Source organism: Oncorhynchus nerka, linkage group LG20, assembly GCF_034236695.1.
Source record: "Oncorhynchus nerka isolate Pitt River linkage group LG20, Oner_Uvic_2.0, whole genome shotgun sequence".
In the NCBI taxonomy this organism is placed as follows: domain Eukaryota; kingdom Metazoa; phylum Chordata; class Actinopteri; order Salmoniformes; family Salmonidae; genus Oncorhynchus; species Oncorhynchus nerka.
In genome coordinates this window covers 28,935,331-28,954,329 of record NC_088415.1, presented here as the reverse complement: position 1 = coordinate 28,954,329, position 18,999 = coordinate 28,935,331, and the positions used below count along the sequence as shown (strand labels likewise).

Genomic DNA, 18,999 nt, shown 5'->3' with positions numbered 1-18,999 from the left:
ATGTTTTGACTTACCCACCGTGTTCAAAGATTCACAGGGCTGGCTATGTAGAGGAGACAGAGTGATAATGGTGGAGGTGACCTATCGGGATATTGCTTTCAGTACCCCTGCCACTCCTGAAATCAGCTTCTCTGATACAAGTGCCTCTTCTTCGTCTCTGACAGAGCCTATTAGTGCAGACTGTGTGTTGTGTGTGCTTGCAAGTGGGCCTATTTATAGCCTATACGGTGGGGAAACACAAACAGCTTCTCACCCTATTACGAGAATGTCCCCTCAGAATGTTAGCGACATTGCTTGGCACTGGCTTTTCTCTACCTGCTACTGGACCAAAGTCAGGCACTGTTTAAAAATTGACCTTTGCTACATGTCCTGTTTTGTTAAACTCTTGATAAGGGCAAAGTAAAATGTTGACTGCTCCAGAATAGTATGCCACATCAGGTTGACTCATTCATTATTTCATTTTGTAAAGAGAAAGTGTCTAAAGAACATGATTATTTAGGTGTTTTCCGTTTCATTTTTTACTCTAGCATCACATAATGTAATCCAACACTTACATTTTTTCAATCTATAGATATTTTGTAAAGTGACATCTATTTCCATAAGCTAATTAAGCACTTAAAATCTTATAGAGTATTTGTAGGTTACCTGCACGTATATCTCCATATCAATTCTATTTCAAAACCTAGTTCGATTTCATCTTTCTAACTTCCAGTTCACATACAGTAGAATCTCCAGCCTAGATATCCTGTCAGTGTCTACATTTCCTGAACAGCCTGATAGGACAGAGAACCAGACCTAATCTCTGCTGATTGGTGGCTGTCCACACAGTTGTTACTGGGGCAACCCCTTTTGATGGAGTGCAGGTGTGCCGTTGTCATTGCCGACAGACCATTGATCAAAGGTTTCTCGAGGAGCGGAGCTGTCGTCCCTCCGGCTCCAACTGCCTATCCAAGGATCTGCCTCGAACAGACACTTCCTGTCAGTGGCGATATCACTTCCTCCCGGCTCTCCTTTCTCTCTGCCGGGCCACGATGAGAGAAGTTGGGCACCAGAACGAGACAAAGGAGAGAGAGAGAGAAAAAACTCTCTTATCCGCCCTGTAACATGCCCTGGACTCAATATTTGTAAAGCATTCATTATTTGCGGTTGACCTATTCATTATGAAGTGATGTACACCCGATAATTACACACCCTCACCTACCAAAAGTCAAAAGTTTATGGACGTCGTTGACCATATAGGCTAATTAATGTAGCGTGGCTGGGAATAGCCGCACAGAGAAGTGGGATGTCCTTGTGTAACAGTGTCAGTAAATGACAGTGTGCTCAGTGCTCTTGCACATCAACTAACACCTGCTCAGATAGGTGCTGCCAAAACCACATTGATGGGAGCGGAGGGGCACTCACACCCACAGCACATAAAGCCATTGAAGTGATAATGACAGTCGTAACAACATCAAAAACATCATAATAATGATAATACTTATAGAGTGATTATCATAAATTATGCTCAAATTTAACAGAATATTGATAGTTACATGGGAGGGTTGATCACAATACATTAAGTTAGATCAAATCAAATGAACAAGCTTTCAAAGGGACTCGCAAATAGAAACAGATTTTTGCATAGTTTCCCAGTAAAGAGAGTGAGAGTATTTTGTAGGTTTCACCACAGTAACCAGCGTTTTTGTGGCAGCTGTGGACTCCAATGAGTCAGCAGTGGTGTAAAGTAGGTAAGTAAAAAATACTTTAAAGTACTACTTAAGTTGTTTTTTCAAGTATCTGTACTTTACTTTACTATTTATATTTTTGCTTATTTTTACTTTTACTTAACTACATTCCTATAGAAAATAATGTACTTTTTACTCCATACATTTTCCCTGACACCGAAATTATTTGTTTCATTTTGACAATAAGATGGTCCAATTCACACATTTATCAAGAGAACATCCCTGGTCATCCCTACTGCCTCTGATCTGGCTGACTCACTAAACACAAATGATTTCTTTGTAAATCTCTTTTAACAATGCTCATGTTACTAGCTCTTAACAATGCTAATGTTGCTAGCTCTTAACAATGCTCATGTTGAATTGCTCATGTTGAATTTATACATCTTGAATCAATTCTATCGTGCCCAGAAACCTGTCTGAGTGTGCCCATGGTGGCTATCTGTCAATAACAATAAATACATAAAAATAATTTTAGCAATTCCATTTATTTTTGAGTATATTAAGTATATTTAAAACCAAATACCTTTAGACTTTTACTCAAGTAGTATTTTACTGGGTGACTTTTACTTTAGTCATTTTTATGAAGGTGTCTTTACTTTTATTCAAGTATGACAATTGAGTACTTTTTCCACCACTGTGAGTCCGTCACTAACATACTCATTGAACCTTCCTCTGGTTCCTCTGGTTCTTTATGGATGGATGGTGTATTGCCTCCATAATGATCATGTCATATTTTATTCACACTATACAGTATAATACAATACTTTGGTTTACTTTATGCACTGTAGTGTATGTGATTTGTCTGTTTGACTATTTAGCCCGTGTAAATAGCTTTCATTACTCTGAATTGATGTTCTAGGTTGTTGCTGTAAATGAGAATGTTCTCAGTCAACTTACCTGGTAAAATAAGGGATACATGTTAGTATTTTGTTTTGAAGGGAGCCATGTTTTAACACCCACTCGCCACACCTTACGTCAGTGGGAATGCCAAAGCCTCTGTTTCTATGTCTAATATGATTTGACACTGTTCTCGTGGTCACACATTTACGGATCACTCACCCGCTAGTGTACACACCTGGACACACACACACACTGTACACAATGCACACATGCATCAATACACGTACACACTTACAGGCGTGCGCAGACACACACAGACAGACTCACTCACACCACAGTACACTAGTAAGACCAAGAGATCTAAAAAACAATAACAGCAAATAACAGCAAAAAGAAATGGGTTCTTATTACAGGTGACAAAGGAAGCAGGAAAATCACCTCTTGATACCGGTATTTCAGGCGACCGGGAGAATATTGAAATAATAAAGGCAAACACAGATGAATAGATATATGAAAAATGGAGGAGGTGTTCCCTGAATGGACAGTTAACACTACTTATTTTTTTACTCAGGGCATGAAACTGCTGAGCCATAAAAGTACAATCAGCTTGATGTTAAAGACTGTTCTATTCACAGCCGTATATGAAACTGCTTTTTGTGTGTGTGTGTGCACGTCTGTGCCGCCGTTTTTTATTTATTTATTTTTACCTTTATTTAACCGGCCAAGTCAGTTAAGAACATATTCTTATTTTCAATGATGGCCTGGGAACAGTGGGTTAACTGCCTGTTCAGGGGCAGAACGACAGATTTGTACCTTGTCAGCTCGGGGGTTTGAACTAGCAACCTTCCGGTTACTAGTCAACCGCTCTAACCACTAGGCTACCCTGCCGCCACATAAGCAGTAAGGTTCTGATTAGGGCTGTTACGGTGACCGTATTACCGCCCCACCGGCGGTCACGTGTCATGACGGCAGTCAAATTCCACGTGACCGTTTAGTCACGGTAATTAGGCTTCTCCAAGCTCTGATGCTGCTGATGGTCATTAGTAGCCTACCGAACTTACCAACTTCCCTGGTACCCCGCCTCTATTGTCCCTGTAATCAAAAATCTCATCAAACACTTGATAGCCCATTGCTCAACATTTCTATAGGCGATGCAATTGTGTGAGAATACGGAGTGATGGCCTTTATTAAAAATAGGAGGATCCCATCAGCTTTCTATAGGCTAGGCCTACTATATTTATTTCTCAACTTTCCTAATATTAAGCACATTGCTTCTCTTTACAACACGAGTATAGCCTACCTGGAGGAAAAGCATCCTCCATTTGCTATTTAAGTGTATAGACATGTCATTTTTCCAATCTAAATCAAAACAAATTTCACACATATTATTTAGTATATGTAAAAACAAGATTACATTTAGAAGTGTGATAATATTAGCCTATCACTTGTGAATGATGCCCAGCGTAATGGAAAACAGCACGTTTTTTTGCAAATCATAGTCACACACCTCATGTAGCCTTTAAAAAAAAATACTCAAGTGTATCCCTTATTTTACCAGGTAAGTTGACTGAGAACATTCTCATTTACAGCAACAACCTGGGGAATAGTTACAGGGGAGCTGGGGATGATTAGGTGACCGTGATGGTATGAGGGACAGCTTGGGAATTTATCCAGGACACCAGGGTTAACACCCCTACTCTTACGATAAGTGCCATGGGATCTTTAGTGACCACAGAGAGTCAGGACACCTGTTTAACGTCCCATCCGAAAGACAGCACCCTACACAGGGCAATGTCCCCAATCACTGCCCTGTGGAATTGGGATATTGTTTTTAGACCAGAGGAAAGGGTGCCTCCTACTGGCCCTCCAACACCACTTCGAGCAGCATCTGGTCTCCCATCCAGGGACCAACCCTTCTTAGCTTCAGAAGCAAGCCAGCAGTGGTATGCTGCAGCCAAAATATTTAGATAAAATATGTATCAGAATTAAAGTGGCCAAGTAACTTCTTAAAATTAAGCACATTAATCTGCTTTACAACGGCTGTAGAGCCTAACTGGCATACATACACAGCAAGTGAGTTTCAAGTTTGGGGAAGATAATTTCACCATAAAATGCACCTTTATAATAAAAGCACTATATGCATAATCACATTTGTGGTCACATTTGAGAATGGTGTTTTCCTGCTACTGGAACATACGAGCATATAGCCTACTGCCGTGTGTGCGTTGCTGCACTTATAATGTGAAGAAATAGCCTAATAGTTGATCAACATTTGAAGCTAAACGTTCTCATCTGTTTCACCAGGTACATTGCTTAAAACAGTTTTTTTGATGCTAGTGGTTGTATTCATTTGGGATCTATTGCATCTGACTATGGATGGTGGAATATGTATTTCTCTCCCAAAATACAATAGGTCAACTTTTGTACAATTGGGGATAGTAGATTGACATAGGCTAGTGCTTTTGTTGTTCGTTAGGCCTACTCATCTTGTTGGCTGACGGAAATGAAATGTGGATAGTTTTTCCAATATCTTCAATATGCACCTCGGAATTTGATAAAATAATATAATATAATGCCATAGAACTGCTAAATGAACTAGTGTAGCCCACATCCATTTGGCAGAGTCAGATCAGGACCTAATATAAGGACAACTCAGAGTATGATATTCTGTTCTTCTGAAATATACATTTTCTTCATGTCATGTTTCTTTAGACCTGTTAAAATAAGTAATGGATTTATTGTGATGGTGTAGGCTGTATTACATGGATTTATTAGACTTTTTAAAATGTAAATGTTCCAAACGTCTGCATCGGTGGCTTGTAGGCTATGCGTGGAAGCCAGGAGAGTATAGTGAGACTGGCAGTTATTTGCTTGACAATCATTGGCTGACAAAATTTCATGACCGCCACAGCCCTAGTTCTGATCGAGCCATTCAGACACATTATTTAATTATTATTTTACAATACCATTGTATTTCAGAGTACTTCACCATTAAAAACACATTATTTTATTTAAGCAACTATTAATAGCTTGACATTTCGTCCTGATGATGGTTCTGATGAAGTGGCCGCCCCACAACCGTTGTTATTGTTTTTGTTGAGGAGCATCTCTCTGCATGGTAAAAAAAAAATGCAGTACATATTGTGCTCTTCTATTGCGCGTGCGATAATGTCAGATGGGGAAAAACTGGTGTTTGCACGAACTTCTTTGTCTTTGCAATATCGCAAACGGGCATGGCTGTTTCACCATTAAGGATTACAGATTTAAATAAAATGATATGTTTTTAATGGTGAGCAAGCATTGTACCCTTTCTTTTATTTCTATTTTATTACATTAGATGAGTTTATTTGTTTAGTAGTCACATGCACAGGGTATTTGTAAATGCAGGGTACAGTGAATGTCCGAGAGGGAATGTCCATAGGGGGAGCAGCAGGGAGGGATATGAGAAGTGGATGATACAACATTTGGTTGCACCTCAGAGTTGTTGGTTGAGCCCCCTCCACTTCTATCCATATTTTACAGTATCTGAAATGAATTTGATAGAGAGCTATGAATGCTTGGTGATACGCTACGCTCATCCATTTCTAACAGGCAAAATCAATGTTCCACCACAAGCCTCAGATGACCCATTTCAGATATGTCAATAGCTCTCCACAAGATTTAATGATGGCTGTTATTTAGCCTTTAGTTTGTTATTCATTACTGTACTGTAGGATTCATAACACATTTATCTCTGGAGGGTGTTGGGGTAGAAATAGAATTTCATAGAAATAGAATGAGTAGAATGGGAAAAAGCACCTGAGACCACTGTAATTTGAATGCATCCTCAGTGACTTCAAAGGGGAAACCCATTCTAGTAATTATATTTCTATGGTGGTAGGATCCAGGATCCAAGATCTAGGGGCTGGGATGACATTGGTCCATACTATATTTGAGTGTGCAACTTTCTTTCTTTGTTGAATGACTCTCTGTCATAGAACTGTCAATCCCCTCTCCCTTTTCTCCCCCTTCAGTCCTCCTCTCTATCTGGGTCTAGCCATGGGGGTTCCCTGGACCCTCTGCCAACAGACTCTTCCTTTTGTCTTGTCACACTGGCTGTCCTTTGACCGCCTAGGATTCCTAGAGCTTCTCATTGTGGAAGTGGAAGACAGGACAGTTATTCAAAGAGGGATGATGTGAGATACCTCCCACTGGGCAGAAACTGGTTGAATCAACCATGTTTCCATGTAATTTCAACAACAAAATTCAATGTGAGGACGTTGAATCAACTTGGAAAACGGATTGGAAAAAGTCATCAACTTAAGGAACTTTAAACCTAAATACAATGACAGGGCGATTTAAAAAATTTAATTTCATATTGAATTAACGTTAGTGGAGAACTCAACCAAATGTAAATCGAAACTCGACGTTGAACTGACGTCTGTGCCCAGTGGGTTTGTTAGGGAGTGTTTGGACCTCTTGGGAAATAAGACAAAACCTAAATGAATTCAATAAGATGAAACATGTTTTAAAAGAGGCAAACACTCTTTCAATACAAGAGAATCATGTGGTAATAGTGGGTATAATAAATATACTACTGTATATATTTGTTCCCACTGGCATGACACAGACTGGATAAATGCACCCCAGAGAGGTCTGGGATAGACTACCATGTCTCTGCCAGTGTCAGACAGTCAGAGGATGTGTCCCAAGTGGCACCCTATTCCTTTATAGTGCACTACTCTTGACTAGAGCCCTATGGGCCCTGGTCAAAAATAGTGTACTATATAGGGAATAAGGTGCCATTTGGGACAAATCCAGAAAGTTGAGGAAGTGACAGCCAGGCATCTAATTGCTTTCACACCATCTTGATTGGATTAGCTTGCAAAGCTGGAGGCTGTAGTAACCTTTACACATTTATTTTACCCTTATTTTACCAGGTAAGTAGACTGAGAACACATTCTGATTTACAGAAACAATCTGGGAAGTAGTTACAGGGAAATGGAGGGCGGATGAATGAGCCAATTGGAAGCTGGGGATGGCCAACTGACTTGCCTAGTTAAATAAAGGTTAAATAAAATAAAAAATAAAAGTTGGTATTTCACATCACTTACCCCTGTTTCAGATGACACACTCCATGGTTTTTGTAGGATATTGTTTAGCAGTATGTGCTGTTTGGAACAAAGGGTTCTACACAAACTACAAGTGTACAGTGAGACATTGTGGGAAATCATGGAGGAGAATATATGATGGAGAGTAGTAGCCTCAGAGTAGTAGCCTCCTATGGTGGTAATATTTTGCTACCGATCCCAATAAGATTTGCTACTGATCCCATTCTCTCTCTTTAAACCCTACTTCAACACAGTTGTAGAATATGTATAACCATTCAATTCCAGACCTCCAGATTTCAAAGTCTCTTTGACTACGCCTCACTCTGTTCTTCCAGAGTTTCAAATGCCATGAGACAAAAACCTGAATAGCAACAAACCTCAGACTCCTGGAAGGTATATTTTATTAATCATATGAAGAAGGACATGCCAAAGCTTATTATGTCTGTGCATTTCAGGACCAATATTTTATTATATGTCTGGAAATGTGTCTTTCTATCGACTCTGTACCCTTTTTCCTCTCAAGCTGTCATGTTGTAAAATGTCTGGATAATGCCATTTTATGTCACTTTAGTATAATAAGTTCATTCATAAACTCTCTCTCTCTAACTCCCTCTGTCTTTCCCTCTCCCTCACTCTCTCTCATCTGCAGCGTGTGGCTCGGGGTTCTTTAAGTCTTCCCAGGGGGACCACCTGTGTCTCCAGTGTCCCATCAACAGTCGCACCACCAACGAGGGGGCCACCAACTGTGTGTGCCGCAACGGGTACTACCGCAGCGACTCGGATCCCCCGCAGATACCCTGCACCAGTAGGTTTCTAGTCCTTACAGTTCCACATACTCTCCATGGGTGGTACTACACAGTGTTAAGGAAAGACACAGTAGAGATGATCATACAGCAGTCTATTTAGTAGGCTTTTGTGTATATAAGTATTGTATCAAAATTCACATTTTAAATAATTAATTGACAAATGCTCCCAGGACATTATGGGCCATTATCAATTGTTGAATTGAGTTTTCATTTTGTCTATGAATTTACTAACAGAATCCATCAGCTCAACCCTAATAATGTAAATACAGGCCTTATGTGGCATTCCCTATAGAAAAGATCCTGTCTAGCGAAAACAGAATGATTCTGATATACTGTATGTTGTTGTTACGGTTTTCTTCCGTCGAAAGAGAGTCGGACCAAAATGCAGCATGGTAATTTTGATACTGAGGAGAAGCTCAGCACTGAGAGGAAGCCCAGCACTGAGAGGAAGCCCAGCACGGAGAGGAAGCCCAGCACTGAGAGGAAGCCCAGCACTGAGAGGAAGCCCAGCACTGAGAGGAAGCTCAGCACTGAGAGGAAGCTCAGGCAGGTAGTTGGCTCCGGCAGATCCCTGGCTGGATCTGGAAGAGTCGGATCTGGAAGAGTCTGGTTGACTGGCGGATCTGGAAGTGTCTGGTTGACTGGCGGATCTGGAAGTGTCTGGTTGACTGGCGGATCTGGAAGAGTCTGGTTGACTGGCAGATCTGGAAGAGTCTGGCTGACTGGCGGATCCTGGCTGACTGGCGGATCTAGCTGCTCTGGCTGCTCCATGCAGACTGACAGCTCTGGCTGCTCCATGCAGACTGGCGGCTCTGGCTGCTCCATGCAGACTGGCAGCTCTGGCTGCTCCATGCAGACTGGCAGCTCTGGCTGCTCTATGCAGACTGGCAGCTCTATGCAGACTGGCTGCTCCATGCAAACTGGCAGCTCTGGCTGCTCAGACTGGCATGCAAACTGGCAGCTCTGGCTGCTCCATGCAGATTGGCAGCTCTGGCTGCTCCATGCAGACTGGCATCTCTGGCTGCTCCATGCAGACTGACAGCTCAGGCTGCTCCATGCAGACTGGCAGCTCTGGCTGCCCCATGCAGACTGGCAGCTCTGGCTGCTCCATGCAGACTGGCAGCTCTGGCTGCTCCATGCAGACTGGCAGCTCTGGCTGCTCCATGCAGATTGGCAGCTCTGGCTGCTCCATGCAGACTGGCATCTCTGGCTGCTCCATGCAGACTGACAGCTCAGGCTGCTCCATGCAGGCTGGCAGCTCTGGCAGCGCTGAACAGGCGGGAGACTCCAGCAGCGCTGTAGAGGAGGAAGGCTCTGGCTGCGCTGAACAGGGGAGGCGCACTGAAGGCCTGGTGCGTGGTGCTGGCACTGGTGGTACTGGACCGAGGACACGCACAGGAAGCCTGGTGCGGGGAGCTGCCACCGGAGGACTGGTGTGTGGAGGTGGCACTGGATAGACCGGACCGTGCAGGTGCACTGGAGCTCTTGAGCACCGAGCCTGCCCAACCTTACCTGGCTCGATGCCCACTCTAGCCCGGCCAATACGAAGAGCTGGTATGTACCGCACCGGGCTATGCACCCGCACTGGAGACACTGTGCGCTCCATAGCATAACACGGTGCCTGCCCGGTCTCTTTAGCCCCCCGGTAAGCACAGGAAGTTTGCGCAGGTCTCCTACCTGGCGTAGCCATACTCCCTGTGAGCCCCCCCCCTCCCCCAATAAATTTGCGGGGCTGACTCTCGGGCTTCCATCCGCGTCGCCGTGCTGCCTCTTCATACCAGCGCCTCTCCGCTTTCGCCGCCTCCAGTTCTTCTTTGGGGCGTCGATATTCACCAGGCTGTGCCCAGGGTCCTTTTCCATCCAATATCTCCTCCCAAGTCCAGAAGTCCTGTGATCGCTGCTCCTCACGATAAACAGGGGGAGTTGGCTCAGGTCTGAACCCTGACTCTGCCACACTCTACCTGAGTCCCCCCCCCCCCAATACATTTTTGGGGCTGACTTTCGGGCTTCCTTGCCAACCGTGTTCCCTCGTATCATCGGCTCCTCTCTCCGGCTGCCTCTGCTCTCCTAAGTGCCTCCACCTGTTCCCATGGGAGGCGATCTCATCCAGCCAGTATCTCCTCCCAAGTGTAACAACCCTTGCCATCCAAAACGGCTTCCCATGTCCATTCCTCCTTTCACTGCTTCTGCTGTCGCTGCCTGTCACCACGCTGCTTGGTCCTGGTGTGGTGGGTGATTCTGTTACGGTTTTCTTCCGTCAAAGGGGGTCGGACCAAAATGCAGCGTGGTAATTTTGATACATGTTTAATAATGAAGAAACACGAACAATACAAAAACAACAAACGGAATGTGAAAACCTATACAGCCTATCTGGTGACAACTAACACAGAGACAGGAACAATCACCCATGAAATACTCAAAGAATATGGCTGCCTAAATATGGTTCCCAATCAGAGACAACGAAAATCACCTGACTCTGATTGAGAACCGCCTCAGGCAGCCATAGACTATGCTAGACACCCCACAAAAACCCCATGACAAAAACGCACCACAATAACCCATGTCACACCCTGGCCTGACCAAATAAATGAAGACAAACATACATACTTCGACCAGGGCGTGACAGTAACAATGAGCACAAACAAAAGTGCTAACCTTAAGCCAAGTCTTTTCAACTTTCACTTTTGTACCAAGACTCCAGCTCCACTCATACATTTTCACATAAAAAATACCAAAGTCATACATTCTTCTAGGTGCCCAAGGGCGAAACAAGGGTTATGTTTCATTCCAACAGCACTGAACTGTTCGAATGTCCCTTCCATTCTCTTCCATTGGTGCACCAGTCCGACAAGGACCTCAGAGAAAATATCCTGAGAGATTTGCGTAAGCTTGTCCATTATGAAGGGGGCAGCTGTTTTGAATGTGAAAATGGGGTCTCGGTCACAAATGGCACCCTTTTGCTTTTATAGTGCACTACTTTTGACCAGAACCCTATGGACACCATATGGGCCCTGGTGAAAAGTAGTGCACAAAAAAAGGCAATAGGGTGTCATTTGGGATGTAGCCAGGGCCACAATGGAGATATGGCCCTCAACAGTCTCTCTCTAATTGAAGAGGCAGAAATGAGCATGCAGGGGCATTCATTGTGTCTCTCAGATTCCGCCAGGACGCTAGTTAACTACCACACTGCTCTTTTCATCGCTCTCTCTTCCTTCTATAGAAAAGTTGATCTGAAGCCTGATGGACTTGAATGGAGCTCGTGCAAATGAATTTAGTGTCTGAATAAAAGTTACATATCACAACATTTCTATTTGAAATCTTTTGGACATCAGAGCAACCTTGAGGTAATCTTATTTGAGTCAGAAAAATATCTTCATATGATATGATATATACAACCTTGCAGAGAGCATATCCAACTGACTGTCTCTTAGAAAAAAATACAAACATTTAGAACCAAGACTAAAAAACAACTGATGTTGGCACAAGATGGAGGGAAAGTTAACGAAAATGTACGCTTAATCCAGTATAAACTAATGTATTGAATTTATTATACAAGAGACAAAATTCACAAATTCTGCAGCACAATGACAGAGTCATGTCTTAAGTGTAAAACTAATGATGACTCAATAACCCATGCTTTCTGGGAATGCTAGAAAGTCCGGAAGTTGTGGGCGGAGCTAGAAAGTTGGCTGTCAGAAGTATTAACAATGTAACCTTTTATATCCGTCTGTCTGCATATTGTAAGACATGTCATATTGGGGTCTAATGACATACAGGATGGGTTGGACTATTCTCTTCTCATCATCTTGAAAAAACATATGCTAAAAACTTGGAAATCTATCAATGGGCCATCATTATCACAAAGGAAAAATCTAATGATTTATTATTTAAATATTCAAAGTGTGTGGGCTGCAGAGAGAAGCAAAATGCAGTTTCAGGCCATGTGGTCGGGAAGTGATACATGCACTAGAGATGGGGGGTGGGAGAGCTATAGAGACAGGGTGGAGAGCTATAGTACAGGGTGTGGGTTGGGTTGGAATCAGACGCTGAATCCCCTGTAGCTCCTTATGACCACTCTCTGGAGTATAAACCTCATCATCACTGATCCTCCCTGAACTCTTCTTTATCTCCCCCCTCTCCTCTGACAGCCATCCCCTCCGCGCCCCAGAGTGTAATCTCGATCGTGAACGAGACGTCCCTGAGGTTGGAGTGGAGCACGCCACGCGATGGCGGGGGCCGCGAGGACGTGGTCTACAACATCATCTGTAAGAGCTGTGGAGGGGGCCGGGGAGGCTGTACACGCTGCGGGGACAATGTCCAGTTCATCCCTCGTCAACTGGGCCTGACGGAGACCAGCGTCCACATCAGTGACCTGCTGGCCCACACGCAGTACACCTTTGAGATCCAGGCGGTCAACGGGGTCTCCGACCAGAGCCCCTACTCACCACACTACTCCTCAGTCAACATCACCACCAACCAGGCCGGTAAGGGAGACAGCCATTCATTCACTCTCCTCTCAAAGTACTGCGTTATAGTGTGACGTTCAGTGAAGAGATATTATCAGGAGTGTGTTCAGTCTGATAAGGAGAGGCACAGGAAATATTACACCTAATATGGGTTTAGATATTTTGATGGTACTTTGCAAGGGCAAGATCTGTATAAGTAAACCTGTATGTCATGTAGTACCAATGAACAATGTCTGTGTAAGGATGCCTAAGCAATATTTATTGACAGATGTGTGACCCTTATTAGTATTGAGTGAGTTCAATTGCATTTAGTTCAATTGCATTTAGGGCACTTGAAATGCAGTATTCAGACATGATTTACAGCGTTATTTGTTGAGGTTCAAATTTCAAATGGACTGGGTGTTAGGTAGTGTTGGTATTAGGGCCAGGCTATACACTTTCTACTCTCTGCCCTTAACACTGTAGTCTTTTCTCCACTGCACTAGATGTCAGTCCTAATTACTGTCTGGGATGGGACTGTGAAAAGAGCAAACTCAGGTTCCCATGAGCCCCAGTATTTTTACAGGGTATAACCGAAAGCACTAATGTTACATAAACATGCCCTAATTAAGCCCTCATTAGGAAAGACCTTGTGTGTGTGTGTGTGTGTGTGTGTGTGTGTGTGTGTGTGTGTGTGTGTGTGTGTGTGTGTGTGTGTGTGTGTGTGTGTGTCTTTGCCTACAAAGTGAATATTTCACACACCAGAGTGAAAACAAATACATTATTACTATTAGTATTTTCAGTGAATGGGTGACTGTAATAATACTCCATCTCCGATGCTCCTGGCTCTTTTGTTCCTTGCTGCATCATTAGTCTTGTTCTTGATTACCAGGGGATTTGAAAGCTTCTTCCTAGTGTTGTAGTAATGTCACTAACCTTAACCCTTCTCTCTCTCTCTCTCTCTCTCTCTCTCTCTCTCTCTCTCTCTCTCTCTCACTCACTCACTCACTCACTCACTCACTCACTCACTCACTCACTCACTCACTCACTCACTCACTCACTCACAGCACCATCGGCCGTGTCGATTATGCACCAGGTGAGCCGGACACCTGACAGCATCACTCTCTCCTGGTCCCAACCGGACCAGCCCAACGGCCTCATACTGGACTATGAGCTGCAGTATTATGATAAGGTGAAGTCAGTTGACAGGTTTTACTGCTGTAATTCACACAGTGAGCCGATCCAGTCTTACACCCTCTGTGTGTGTGTCTGTGTGTTCCAGAGCATGGCGGAGTGGAACTCATCGGTGGTGCGCAGTCAGACCAACACAGCAGTCATCCGTGGCCTGAAGCCCGGAGCTATATACGTCTTCCAGGTACGGGCTCGAACAGTGGCCGGATTCGGACGCTTCAGCGGAAAGATGTACTTTCAGACCATGACCGAAGGTACGCCATTCGAACCAGTGTTTTTCAAACACTTTTGAATTACATTGCCGAGTATATGGTATAGTCCCAAAAGTTCAACATTACAGAGTAGGCCAACCTTGTAGACGTTAATATGAGGAATGGGTTTGTTTTGTTGTGTATTTGCAGAGGAGTACAAGTCCAGCTTTCAGGAGAAGCTCCCCCTCATCATTGGCTCAGCTGCTGCAGGTGTGGTCTTAATCATCGCTGTCGTCGTATTGGTCATCGTCTGCAATCGAAGAAGCTCTGAGAGAACAGAATCTGAATACACAGACAAGGTCCAGCACTACACCAGTGGCCACAGTGAGTAACATGGTTTACAGACAACCTTCTATCCATGGGAAATGGGTTGAAAAGTGGAGTGAACCATTTGTTAAGGAATAACACTACCATCCTGGGGACATTTTCATTAGATGTGGAGTACTGGAAGTTAAAGGTTACTACTACTGTATCTAACCACCTGTATCAGGTCTAAGCCCAGGCAAGGTTCCAGCTACGGTTTTCTGTAGCCAATACATACTGCCAGGCTGTATATTATGCATATCCTCTGTTTTTTCTCTGTTTCTCCTTCCAAGTGTCTCCAGGAATGAAGATCTATATTGACCCCTTCACTTATGAGGACCCCAACGAGGCAGTGAGGGAGTTTGCCAAAGAGATTGACACCTCCTGTGTCAAGATCGAGCAAGTCATTGGCGCAGGTAAAAAATCAACCGGTGAAGGTGAAAACCCTATATACTGTACATTATAACATATACGTATTAACACAGATTGAGCTTAGTCCTGGACTAAAAAGCATTCTCAATGAAGATTCTCAGTTGAAAGTACTTTTGAGTCCTTGACTAGACTTAATCTGTGTCTGGGAAACTGGCCTATAAAATGTTATATTGATATACAGTGTGGATTAAACCTAATAATACATCTTGTAAAATTTTCTTACAGTACATTTAAGATATCCAAGTGACAGCCCCATGTTATAGCACTTGGATACATCTTATAGTGGTGTATCAGAGTCCTTTGCTGATGGACAGTATATCTGAAACCTGAACCTGTTACTGTTCAGGAGAGTTTGGGGAAGTGTGCAGCGGGAACCTACGTCTCCCTGGGAAGAGAGAGATCCTGGTGGCTATTAAGACACTGAAGGTGGGCTACACAGAGCGCCAGAGGCGGGACTTCCTGTCTGAGGCATCCATCATGGGTCAGTTTGACCACCCCAACATCATCCACCTGGAGGGCGTGGTTACCAAGAGCGCCCCCGTCATGATCATCACTGAGTTCATGGAGAACGGATCGCTGGACTCCTTCCTCAGGGTCAGTACAGATGTAGGATCTTAATTTGATTACCTTGTTACAGAAGTTTCCTAGTGTATTTTGAGGTTTGAAAAGGCTTCTGAAGTTTTCAATTTCCACAACATTGTTTGCACTTCATTTAAACCCCACAAATTGATATGATGACGTTGAATCAACATGGAAAAGTAATTGGATTTGCAAAAAGTCATCAATGTAAGAGCATTTTGAACTAATCCAATGATATGGTGAAATGTTTAGTTCTTCAGTTTATTTAGTAAATATTTTCTTAACTCATTCACCTGTTGTATTCAGTGCATGTGACAAATAAAACATGTGAGCATGAAGTACCTAAATGACATGAACTACGTGCACCGGGACCTTGCTGCCCGCAACATCCTGGTCAATAGCAACCTGCTGTAGAAGTTATTTGGTTGATTTCACGTTGAATTCGCGTTTGTTGACAACTCAACCAAATGTAAATCAAAACTAGACGTTGAGCTGACGTCTGTGCCCAGTGGGGATTTTCCATTACGAAAAATGTAGCAAACTGGCCCAAATGAAGGTCCTAGATATGTAGTTCAGTGGGCCTCAAAGTTGGGCATCTCAATACTCTGGAGAGATCTCCTGTCCTTTTCTACTTTCCTTCCTTCTTCCAAACATGTATCTGGTTAAAATACATCAGGTGGCTTTCACCTGTCTTGTCTTTTGGATCAGTGCAAACAAATGGAAAGTCGACTAGATTAGGAAATTAGTTGAGGAGTACCTAAAGGCTAGATCTCTGCCTTATCTCATGAGTGAATTTCAGAGATAATAGAATCAAAACTATATTTAGATGTGAAGCATTGTAGGTCATATGAAATCACAGTAAGCATACAGATTTTTCAACTGTTTTCAACATCAAGAACCCAATGGATTCAAGGACACAGTGGCTGTCTCTCCTTCACATCTACACTTAATAGCTTTTTGTTTTTGATTAGCTCTGGTGGGTCCCTCCCGGGCTGGCCCAGGTGTGAGGTGTGTAGAGTGGGCTTAGTCAGATCCGGTGAGCTCACAGATCCGGGTGAGAGGATCAACCAGACGCTCAATTTTGTGTGGCTAACAATGCTAGGGGAACTAATATGAGAACCAGCCACATTTTTTTGGAATGTGTAACACATATCAGAGAATATAGCATACAACATAACATAGCATAACATTGCTTAATATAGCTTAACACATCAGTATGGCATATATAACATAGCATAGCAATATAACATTTCAGTGTTTTTTTTAAAGCAAAATGACGGGCAGTTCACGGTGATCCAGCTGGTGGGCATGCTACGTGGCATTGCGGCGGGCATGAAATACCTAAATGACATGAACTACGTGCACCGGGACCTTGCTGCCCGCAACATCCTGGTCAATAGTAACCTGGTGTGTAAGGTGTCTGACTTCGGGCTCTCGCGGTTTCTGGAGGAAGACACATCAGATCCCACCTACACCAGCGCCCTGGTGAGTGTGGCTCTGTCCCAAAATCCATACTTCCATACTATATAGTATGAAGCAATGTATTTTGGGCAAGGTAGACCCCACAAACACCAGTGTCCTGGTGAGTATGGCTCTGTTCCAATCATAAGAATATATTATATTTCTATGGTTCCAATTTACACACTAGAATACCACTTATTCTGAAGCAATGTATTGGGCATGCATTCTAAGTGGTATGCTAGTATGGAAATGTATCAGGTTTGAGATTATACATGCAGGATGCATCCTAGTAGTCTAATGTGGCTTACTTTTCTCAGCTCATTTCTTTCATCACCACTGATTTGCAAGCATAGGACACAGGAAAGCAATATCAGTGTCTTAACAAAGGATTTGCTTTTACCTGTCCAGTGCTATCAGATCAGTGCAGAAGAAGACAATGAAACATCGCCACTTCTTGAGACTACTGAGATCCACCCACAACCTATGCTTTATTTGCGGGCTGCAGTCTGGTTTTCTACCCTTCTCCTGAAGTGTGCACTGAAGTACTCCTTATAGATTTAAAGAAATGGTCTGGTTTAAGAAATATGGTGGAAAATAAGTCACCCTGGAGAAAGATCTGCTTAATGACCAAAATGTAACTCCCTTCAGGCATATTTGCACCAATCCAATACTTTTAAATGCATGAGGGGAGTGACCAAGTGCACGGTCCTGGCTGAAGGGTAGAGAATTGGTACGAAACACTTGTCTGTCTTTACAGGGAGGGAAGATCCCTATCCGATGGACTGCCCCGGAAGCCATTCAGTACAGGAAGTTCACCTCCTCCAGTGATGGGTGGAGCTATGGCATCGTCATGTGGGAGGTGATGTCATACGGAGAGAGGCCCTATTGGGACATGAGTAATCAGGATGTGAGTTTCCAGGAGGAGTCATTATCATCATCGTTTCACCTACAATATTTAGTCCTAAAGCAGATTGTTGCAGTCACTTTGAGAAAACAGAGAAAAGGGGGGAGGCAGCAATTGAGACAAAGAAACACATTCAGAGAGAGAGAGACTGAGACAGTCTTACTATACATTTGATTCAGGCTGTATTAACCACATGGGAAGACCAACAATTTAGGCCAAGGCCTCTATTAATTTTCTTATCAATCTGTGCCAATGCCCTGTAGGTGATCAATGCCATAGAGCAGGACTACCGGTTGCCCCCGCCCATGGACTGTCCTAGTGCCCTGCACCAGCTCATGCTGGACTGCTGGCAGAAGGACCGCAACAACCGGCCCAAGTTCAGCCAGATTGTCAACAACCTGGACAAGATGATCCGCAACCCCAACAGTCTGAAGGCCATGACGCCGCTGTCATCAAGGTAAGGCACTCACGGGCTGTGTCCCAGTCATCTTAAATAGCTTCCATCCTTTCCTAATCTCCTTTCCACAATGCCCGACCACACATTTTAGTGGACTCTCCGGTCCAAAGAAAGGACTTAAGGAAAGGAAGCTGTAAAGGACAGACTCATGCACTGTTTCATCTGAAGCTCTTTGATTCACTGTTTCTTTATCTTTAATCCTTTGTTTTGGGTTCTCACTGGGTTCTCAATGGATTTGTTTGGGTTCTCACTGGGTTCTCAACGGATTTGTTTGGGTTCTCAATGGGTTGTTATTGGGTTTGTTTGGGTTCTCACTGGATTCCTCTCCTGTTTCTAGTGTGCACCTACCTCTGCTAGACCGCAGCACGCCTGACTTCTCCAGCTTCAGCACCGTGGATGAGTGGCTGGATGCCATCAGGATGGGCCAGTACAAGGAGAACTTTGCCAATGAGGAGTTCACCAGCTTCGATGTGGTCTCCCAAATGACCACAGAGTAAGTTAACCTCCCCAGAC

At 43.6% G+C, this 18,999-nt stretch overlaps 1 protein-coding gene across 1 annotated transcript in view; it reads left to right on the top strand.

The window, feature by feature from the left end:
* The window catches only part of LOC115102212 (ephrin type-B receptor 2-like), a 62,704-nt gene that overhangs the window by 39,633 nt on the left and 4,072 nt on the right, over positions 1-18,999 (top strand). The window contains exons 4-14 of the mRNA XM_029621890.2: positions 8,307-8,462; positions 12,612-12,947; positions 13,976-14,100; positions 14,191-14,353; positions 14,501-14,674; positions 14,947-15,069; positions 15,432-15,679; positions 16,934-17,149; positions 17,883-18,032; positions 18,293-18,486; positions 18,824-18,979. Of these exons, the coding sequence (XP_029477750.1) occupies positions 8,307-8,462; positions 12,612-12,947; positions 13,976-14,100; positions 14,191-14,353; positions 14,501-14,674; positions 14,947-15,069; positions 15,432-15,679; positions 16,934-17,149; positions 17,883-18,032; positions 18,293-18,486; positions 18,824-18,979 (2,041 nt within the window). The remainder of the gene's footprint in view (positions 1-8,306; positions 8,463-12,611; positions 12,948-13,975; positions 14,101-14,190; positions 14,354-14,500; positions 14,675-14,946; positions 15,070-15,431; positions 15,680-16,933; positions 17,150-17,882; positions 18,033-18,292; positions 18,487-18,823; positions 18,980-18,999) is intronic.